General features: G+C 43.1%; 1 protein-coding gene across 3 annotated transcripts in view; it reads right to left on the reverse strand.

The window, feature by feature from the left end:
• Positions 1–6027: 6027 nt before the first annotated feature.
• traf7 (TNF receptor-associated factor 7) overlaps positions 6028–9997 on the reverse strand; it is a 17191-nt gene continuing 13221 nt past the window's right edge. For all 3 annotated transcript variants that reach the window (XM_031876258.1, XM_031876256.1, XM_031876257.1), the window contains exons 19-22: positions 9708–9827; positions 9259–9390; positions 8504–8623; positions 6028–8085 (exon numbers count right to left, since the gene is read on the reverse strand). In XM_031876258.1, coding sequence (XP_031732118.1) covers positions 8071–8085; positions 8504–8623; positions 9259–9390; positions 9708–9827 — 387 coding nt within the window. In that variant the 3' untranslated portion in view covers positions 6028–8070. The remainder of the gene's footprint in view (positions 8086–8503; positions 8624–9258; positions 9391–9707; positions 9828–9997) is intronic.

A 9997-nucleotide genomic window follows, 5' to 3' on the forward strand; every position in this document is an offset into this window, starting at 1 on the left:
GTGTGTGTGTGTGTGTGTGTGTGTGTGTGTGTGTGTGTGTGTGTGTGAGAGAGAGAGAGAGAGAGATAGACAGCGTGTATGTGAGCTTGTCGGAATTTCAGGATCAAATTCAGTTTCCTGACAGCATTCACACACTCTGCTGCATCCTCATGGTCACCCCCCCCCCCCCCCCCCCCACCCCCGGACATAGACGCACACCCACAGGAGAAGCACAATGACCCGCGCAGCCAGCTCACACACAGTGTTGCCCGCACAATGCAAAATGTCAAAAGAGAGAAGCTACAGCAGGTTGCAGAGAAGGATTTTTAGGACGTCGCTTCAGGTTTTTTTTGGGGTGCGAGCTTTTAGCAAGATGTGATGGAGGTTGTAAGAGGTTCTTCTTTTGTCAGGAGGGTGGGTCAAAGGTCGGCTCGGGCTCAGAGCGAGAGCGACGTGTCCCCAGAGAGAGCTGGGCCAATGAACTCAGCTTGACCCCTCGACAGTTTCCAATCATTGATACCTGCTGTTATCACAGAGGACACTAGGGCAGAGCAACAAACTTCAGAACATGGATTAACCCTTTGATTGAAATTCAATAACACACAAAAAAACAAATCATGAACATGAATTTGTTTTTTAAGTAGGGATGCATCAATTTATTTCTCTTCGGATACTTTGACTCAGGTCTGATACAGATCACTGATGCAGTATTAGTGCTCACTGTGATCCAAAGCTTAGACTTCCCTTCCAGACACCTTTTTAACACGTATTACAACACTCACATTTCTTCCTGAAGTCTATGAATATGCTGATCGGTTACATTGTGCTTAAACCTCAGCGTGTCAAGTCAGCCGCCCGAAATAAGTGAGTGAACCTAAGTGATAGTGGAAACACTGACGTCTGTGATGATACTGATGAAATGAGTCCTTTCATTGTGGATTTTACATCTGACTGTTACCAGTGAGCTAATAAGGTCAGATACTGCTGCATCCCTACTTTAAGGACCCTGTATGCATCTAAACACATTATCCACAGCTTCTATAAATCCCCGTGTGGGATCCCTCAGTTTGTACTTTCAGCAGGAAACTAAAAAGTCGGTTCTGAAGCCTTTTTCCCACCTGAGTGGACAGCCGTCCTCTCTCCATCTCCATCTCCATCGTCCCACGCTCTCCTAACTGCCCACCCTGCGTTGCCATGACAATCTACATTATCACCCTCACCATTCTTCATCGGCATCGCCATGGTGACTAAGCAGTGTGTTGCCATGACATGGGATAAAACAAGAAAAGTGCTGGTAGAGTGAGCGGCAGCAGAGCTCTGTGAGGCTGGGTGGTTTGTGTCAGTTTAAAGGGGCACTCCAGTGATATCACACATTAAAGGGGCGTGGTGTGGGTCAAGCTCCAACAGAACTGGATCCTACACTTCCCATAATGCAACTCGTATCTTTCATTAGACCCTGTTGGCCTGGTAAACATCCATGTCTTTCAATGACCGCAGTTTGGAATGCAGTTATACAATAATAACCCTGATGACATCACTATGATATCATTATTATTTACTCACCAGGACAAGTGAACCTTTATACATGTGTAGAATTGGTGGAGGGCCCCTTTAAGTCCCCGAACAAACCAGAAGCCGCATCCAGCGAGGTGTCACACTGATAACCCATTCACACCTCGGACCATTCAAACAATAATCCAGGTTTTCCACAGTCCCATGGCAGCCACACTCCTTATATAAATGACCAAGAATTCAGAGAATAGTTGTGGTATTTAAATGATGATCACATAGAGATTATATATATATGGATATTTGCAACAAAAAAAAGAAATGTATTTATGATGTGTGTGTCATCCTGAAGACTATTTTTCAAAAGTAATCAGGTCTAATCTGAGTGTTGAGTCGGTTTGCTTCTCCATGCTTAAGTGGTGCGAGCTGATGAATCGTTGTAGGATACCATGTTGGGATATTTCCAGGAAGCGTTGGTGTTTTTTTGTTTTTTTTCTTCTGCCTACATGTGTCCAGTTGTGGCAATGTGTATAATACAAGCCATTCTTGTTTTTCCGTTTTATTATTTTTGTATGATTTCAAATGCAACGTTCCGTTTGCTTTGCTTTTTTTTCTTTGAAACATGTGCCTTGCTTTGTGATTTTGGTCTGAGTACAATACAGTAGATGGGTATGTACAATGTATGAGGATCTCTCTCTCGTTCTGTTTTGCTCCCTTAGTTTATATGCCTCCCTCCCCTCCCCTCCCCTCCCCTCCCCCTCCATCACAGATGAGATGTGATATTTGAAACATAAAATCATCAGAACTCAACAGAACCCAGGTCATATCTTTCCACCGCTCTCTGTGCTGTTATTCAATCAGTAACACATACCGTTTTCATTTGGTCTTTTTAAAACTAAGTCCTCTCCATCTGATTGGACAATGAGAGAGTGACTTAATCCAATTTTGGCAACTTCACAGAACATTAAAGGTGCTATATTTTGGAAAATTAGCTCTTTTGCTTTCTAGCTGAGAGTAAGATGAGAAGATTGACACCACACATGTACAGTAAATATGAAGCTACAGCTGACAGCTGGTTAGCTTAGCATAGCATCAATATAAAAGACTGGAAACGGAGGATAAGCTAGCTAGCTCCAGAAAATTTATAGTATTTGTTTAATTCATACAATAGCCACTGTAAAAAACACTGTTGTGGTTTTGCATTACCTTTGGACAGAGCCAGGAAAGCAGTTTCACATTTCCAGGCTTTGTGCTAAGCTATGCTAACCAGCTGCTAGCAGTAGCTTCAAATCTAATGGCCAGAGTGGCATCAATCTTCTCATCTAACTCTCAGCAAGAAGCAATGTAACTCTACAGCAATGTAGGTGTATATTTGAATTGTCTTACATCTGGTCTCATCTGGGATGTGGCTCATTTTTTCCAACCTGATGTTTATGTGAAATTTCCAAGCACAAAGCAAGTATTTAAAATCTATGTTGTAGCACGTCATTGAATCCATGGCAAATCCCCTGACCAGAGGCTGTAAGGGGGTCAAAGGTCAACTCTACTTCTCTCACTGACTTCAACCACACACCGCTCTCTGAACTGGGCCCTGTCACGTTAAAGCAGCATTTAGCCCTTAGGTCTCATTTTGGTCATCTCTCACGATGTAGGCAGTATTTTTGAAGTGTGTTTGGGCGTGTGGGGATATTGGAGTCAGGCTACAAATGTGAAATACTGCAGATGGTGAAAAAAACAAAACACACACAGATGGTCAAATGTGTTGTGGAACAAAAGTACATCAAAAGTACAAGCTGTTTTTATTTGGTTTTTCCGGCTGTGCTTATCTGAACAGACACCAGACTGGTCTCCTCTGCTCTGCGGTGACTTTATGTGAATGCGTGAGAGAGGCCGTGTGTGCGTTCTGTGTTGCTCTGCTATTGACTGTATGAAACCTGTGTGAGTGTGTGTGTGTGTGTGTGTGTGTGTGTGTGTGTGTGTGTGTGTGTGTGTGTGCTAGTGACTGGACAGTGGTGTGCTTGCAGTGACTGCATCTTATGGCCATCTGCTCTGAATAAATAAATGTTCTATAGAAACTGCGCTGTCCTCAGCCTCCCTTTGTGTTGTGACTTCAACTTTGTATTTTCCTGCATTAGGTGGCTCTGGTAAAAAAAAGCTGTGACACCGACCCACCAAAATATTAAAGGTGCTAATTGAGTGATTTCCTCCGCCCGGCTCTCAACATGGCGATGGCTGAGCCGGCAGCTAGCAGCTAACGGTGATCACAGCCCAAACAGTGCAACAGTGCTGACCGTGCACCTTTAAGCAACTATTGATGAACATTCTATCATGAATACACAGATTTTAGTTAGTTTCCATTGGCTTGACCGAAAAAAAAATCCTGAACTCAAGGTCCACTTACCAGCTCTTTCCAAGGCTTTCAACCAGCATCTCATGGTCTTCATCATGACTTAAGAAACTTCGATGACATGATAGTAGCTGGTGGTTGTATATGGGGGGAGGACGTAACCCCTGTTTAGGTTCAATGTCTTCTTTTTACTTTTTTATGACACACTATATTGTGACTTTTCCATGACTTTTTAGGAAATACTATACTATGATTTTTATTTTTGTTTTAGGACATATAGGATTTTTTTTTATTTTAGGACATACTATACTATGTCCTTTTTTGTGTTGTTGTACTGACATACTATGCTATGACTTTTTTAGTACATTATTGTGACGACCACGCTGTTTGGTTCCTCTGCTGTGTCTTTGCTTTCTTTCTCCAGGGCAACAGACCTGATTGGGGGAGTAATCAGTAACGGCAGACTCACGTGGGCCCGGTGTCCCCCATCATGCATAAAAACTTGAGCAGCACAAGTAGTTCGCAGGCACACATCGTCTCACCCACATAACGGTTGTTCTGGTTCATGGTGTCTTTTCTTTGTTTCTATAGCAGAACACCAATTTTCAAGCACCTACTACCGACTTGACTCCTCCCATGCACTTGTCTTGACTTCTACTTTTTGGTTAATAAATCACTTTATTTGTTAAGTCTACCAGTGTGTCTCCCGTTTTTGTCACAAGGCTGTGACAAATTATTTCTTTCTTTTTGTGGCCATTTAGTTTTGCAGGTAACCTGAGTATCGCAGTTGTCCACATTTTTTCGGGACCTTGGCAGGCAGCATAGGTGAAGTATGAATGAAACGCACCAGAGACACGTTCCACTGATTACACCACGTGTCTTTGGTGTAATCAGTGGAACGTGTCTCTGGTGCGTTGGTACCACGTGACCAGAGTTTGTAGGTGGAATAGTGAGCTACAGGGAGACACGCGAGTATAAGTTGTCAGTATTGTGACTTTTGTTTTGACACTTGTAGGTCGTTTGTGGATTTTGGGCGCATCTGTTTTAATTCCCAGAACAAACTTATACTTCTGTGGCACATAACGCAGGCTGTCCTGCGCGTTCAACTTAGTTTTCTGAGCTTCCTCTCTGGTTTAGGCTGGAGAACCTGTTTCCCGTTGGTATTCGTTAAGGGTTTATTGGTAGTGTTGGAGTGGAAGTCTTAGGAGCACAGCCGTGGCTACCTAGGGATCGTTGCATCTCCTCGCCGTAAGAAGCACGCAAGTAGCTGGTTTATAGGGAGAAGTTTAGCTCGTATCTAGCAGCTCGAGGGAATGGCTCTAGTTTTGGTTATTGGGCATTTGGCTGTTGGTGCTTGCTGGTGCAGATCTCCTCTCGTTCAATAACCTTCTGTTGTGCCTTTTGGTTTGTTTTCTTTGTTTTTACAGCATAACACCCATATGAGGTGCACTTAATCAATGCCAGTAGCACTTACAGTGATTCTGACTGTTACCTTTCAATAGAGACCAAAACCATGCATGTACTCCAAATGGTTCAAGAACAGCTTTCAGTTTACTTTGGGTACGCCTTGGATAGGCGTTTTAGGCGAATTTTACAGGTTAAGAAGTGCTCCATTTATTTATTTGTTTAGAAAGTTCGGTTCTTCACGCACACGCATCAGTCAAGGCCGAAAATCAAAAACATTCTATGTTTTTGGCAAGTTCATTAAATTATCATTTTTAGAGGACATTATGGGGGCATTTTTTGCCCCTCTCCTAGTGATGTCAGGGGCAACATTATATTTCTTAGGGGCAGTTTTGCCCTTTGCCCTCGTGTATTTCCGACGCTGATTAAGACAATAAGTCTTTCTATTAATTGTTTTGTTTGCGTGGCACGTTTTACTGCTCTGATTGGAAGAAAAGATTACCCAATTTGCATTGTACTATAATTATAGTTTTGAACTATAACATAACATAAGTTTGCAGTAACATCTATTTATCTCCATCAGGAGGATTGTGAGATTGGTTGCGCGTGTCCGTGAGTGTGCATCTCTCGTCTGTCCACTGCAGGTGCTCATTTATTGCTGCATGCTCTATAACCTGCTCAAAAACATGAAATCCATTCGTTCAGATATTTTTACACATTCATATGGCGATACTTTGATTCCATAAGACAGAGGCAAGTTCCGTTGTTGAAATGAAACACAACAGCTCTGAAAGTGTACAACAGTTTTATTGATCAATGATCAACTCAGGCTTACATGATTACAAGTATACAAGGCATCACTGAAACCGTGACCAGTGCAGACACCAAGGCTACATTAAGTAGTGGCCAGTTCTGCAATTAAATGAAGGCAACAGAATTCTGAACATCTGTAAAAACCTAATTTAGCCCACGTGTCTAAATGGATGTACATGATCTTAAGACTACCCTCCCAGGTATATTTAGTCTGTTTTCATATTTTTAACCCAATATGGGTCCTGAAACATAATTCAGGAAAGCAGGACTTCACTTTAGCTCAACAGCACTTTCTTTTAAGTTGCCTTTTGGGACTTTAAAAGGTTAATTACACACAATCACCGGCTTGCCTTCAGCGTCAATCCGAGTATTACAGTCAAACAATCAGAATTAATCTGTGGTTATGTTCATTCTAACCCGATTTAGGTCAGAGAGTGGGGGAGAGGCAGAAAAAGTTAGTCTTTCCTTAGTTTTCATCCGGACATATGGCACTCATTGAAACACACTTACATATACACAATAATGAACACGGACCGTCTTCCCTCTCCCTGTCCCCCTCTCTTATGTAGGCCAGTGTGAGTCACTCTCATGGGCGCGTGTCCAGGCGCGGCGATATCTTATTTTACACGACTGTACAACCCTTAATGGCTCTGAATACAGCTCTATCATGGCACTAATATAAAACTCAGTAAATCTATAGATCTGTCATTCTCTTAATAAAAGGTGTTTTTTATAAAAAGGCTGGTTTCACAGCGTTCTGGGTGACGACCACAGTGATCAAAGAGGGAGGAAATGTTGGCAAACATGCATCCTGTTTCATCACGACATTCTTTATTCATAATTAACTCTTTGTGAGACCAGAGACCAGAGACGTACACATAAGAACCATCAAACAGATTGAAACCGGGGTCTTTTAGTGTCACATTAAAGGAATAGTTTGGATGGAAGTGGGGTAGTATGAGCAGTGTATTTCTACAGTAGATGGCGTTTGGAAATACTTTGATTTGAGGGTTACTTCGGATTGACCAATCGAAGCAGCGGCGGACCAGTGACGCAAGGTTCTGCGAGGTTCAGTTCCCCGTCAGAAAAGGCCACCTGACAGCAAGATAAAGTGGTAGAAAAATTCCCAACATAACATACACTTAAAACTGATATTGATTTTATTTAGGTGTTTCAAATACATTTCGCTGCCGCCCCCGTCCACCGCAGTACATTGTTTTTGATACCGTGCTAGTACTCCTGTCTGTTTCTCCAAACAGATGACGTGCCGATGGCCATCTATATAATATACCGACTACAACCTGACTTCAAAGCAAAGTCCAAACTACCTGTTTAAAGGAAGGATGGTGCTTCTTCATGGGAATTGCGAAAATACAAAAAAAAACATCTGTTTAAACTCTTTCATGTTCTGTGTATCGGGACTAAATCTCGAGTACAGGTCAAAGTAATCTTCATGTACATTTTAACATAAAACTTCCGCTGCCTCATTTGCACAAAATAACCTAGTCCCAATTCCTTGTTCTGGTGTGGTCGGGATGCATAACGTATAGATTTTTGAAGGAGTGTGGTGTCGCTCCCCGTTTGTGAAACCAGCCTTTAGACATATTTGAACAGTGAGCATCAGGCATCATCAGTACAGTTCTTAAACGGCAGGTGTTTCCGCAGGAAGCAGGACTAGAATTTGAATACTCTCTGCTTCCCGGGTGCAGCGTCCAGTCGATCTTGGTTTTTGGTGCGGTGCAACTGTAAGGCCGCTCGTCAAATTTTTGCCCCGTAATGCACCGGTGATGAGGTCCCGTCAGGAGCGCGACTTCGAGTTGGCCGTCGGAGGGCTCGTTTGAAGTTTTAAAAGCAACATTACTCAAACGGTTTCCGGAGTGGCGGTTGTTATTATTAGTCTGCGGCCGTTTAAATCTCAATCAAAGAAACGGGTGTGTGGGTGTGGGTGGGGGGGGTCAATTGGAAAGGTTACCGTTCGTAAAGAAGTCGACTGGACTCCTGCAGAACTAACGGTTTGTTTAGCATGTCCACACCTGGAAGAGAGAAAGAAATCACTTTAGAAAATACAACAAAGCAGTATATATGCAATATATTATAAAATGAAATAACGTTTAATTGTAAAGAAAAGGGATCCCAAGGAAAGAAAGATCAAGAAGAATACTGAGATGTATCCAGAATAGCTATAAAAAAAAAGCACATTTTTGTGATATGAACTTGTGATGCTTTTGTTCCGACACTTCTTCTACAAAGCTGATCAACGTCTGTAAGGTTCAGTTCGATGTGTTGAAGAACACAAGATGTAAAGAAAGGATGCTGGATGGATGAAACACGAGTAGTGACTGATGTTAGAATCACGATGAACGTTCACTGGATTCCTCGAGCAGCGGAATAAAAAGGACAGACGGATGAACAGAAGGTGGAGCAGCAGAAGGAGACGATGACCGGCGGTACCTTAACGGTGCTGTCGACGGCTCCAGAGAAGAGGCGCCCTCTGGAGACGGCCAGAGCCGTGACGCTGCCCTGGTGTCTCAGCAGGGTCTGGGTGCAGATCATGTTGTCCATGCTCCACACCTGGATATAAAAAAAACACACACACACACACACACACACACACACACACACACACACACACACTTTCATTATGTATCTTATACAAACTCTACTTTCAGCCTCTCCTCTAAAAGGTTTTGATGTTATAATATTAACCTTGCATCCCAAAAGTTGCTCTTGTGTCCTGAGAGGCCAAAACTGCCATTGTTTTTGCACTTTCACTAAGTTAAATCTATAAACCAACTTCAAATATTCATTCAGTTTCAGAATGTTAACCCTTTATATACTAGTTTGTTTACATAATGTCACTGTTTTATTAGGGAAAACTAAATATAAATGCCACATGTTATGCACATTCTGGGACATGTCAATGATTACAGTGTCTGTATTTTCAGCTACGCGACGATACAAAAATAAATTGAATTTAATTTGAAAAGAAAGTCGCACCCTCGCCAAAATTCATGCCATATGCATTAACAGGGCCAAAACGATCAAAAGATCAAAATGTTCTCAGGGTAACAAACACATCATCACATGTGTATGAATGAAGTATATTCCGTCTCTCCACACGAGACAGAGAGACGGAGACACACACACACACACACACACACACACACACACACACACACACACACACACACGCAGTCCGTCCTCACCCTGAGTGAGCGGTCGTAGGAGGCGCTGAACACTTTGGTCTGGTCTGGAGTGGAGATCACGGCGAGAGCGTAAACTGTCCCCACGTGACCCGTCAGGGTCCGCACCTGCTCTTTAGACTCAATGTCCCACACCTGGAGAGAAGACAAACGCCATCATCGTCACTAAAAACAACAGCATCGGAGTCAAAGTAAGCAGCTGCTTAATTGTGGTCTGGCGTTAATGTGTCTTGAGGGCATTTAACCGCATCGTTATAGAGGAGAAGACGTATGTGAATATAATGTGAATACTCAGAGAGGCGAGAAAAAGAGAGAAAACAGCAGCTCAGTATAATTGGAGTCAGAAACGACCTCATGCTTTGTGAGCAAGGGCGGGACACATTCTACTTTTGCTCGTGAGGCAGCAATGAAGAAAAGTAAAAGAGCAAAGCATGTGTGTGTTTCTCCCTTACGTGGATGAGGTTTTCATAGGTGCCACAGACGATGTGGTGGTTGGTGACGGCGATGGAGTAGACGCTGCCCCCGCTGGTCTGCAGGACGTGAACACACTCCAGAGAGCGGATGTCCCAAATCTGACAGACGGGGAGAGAAACGGAGGGAGTCAGAGAGGGTGATGGGTAAAGAAGAAGAAGACACTTTAAAAGAGAACGAGGAGGATGGAGAAGTGGAGCTGAGAGCGAGTGAGGAGCGGATGGACACACACACACACACACACACACACACACACACACACACACACACA

This window comes from Anarrhichthys ocellatus, unplaced genomic scaffold, assembly GCF_004355925.1.
Source record: "Anarrhichthys ocellatus isolate YVR2014 unplaced genomic scaffold, GSC_Weel_1.0 scaffold106, whole genome shotgun sequence".
Classification (NCBI taxonomy): Eukaryota; Metazoa; Chordata; class Actinopteri; order Perciformes; family Anarhichadidae; genus Anarrhichthys; species Anarrhichthys ocellatus.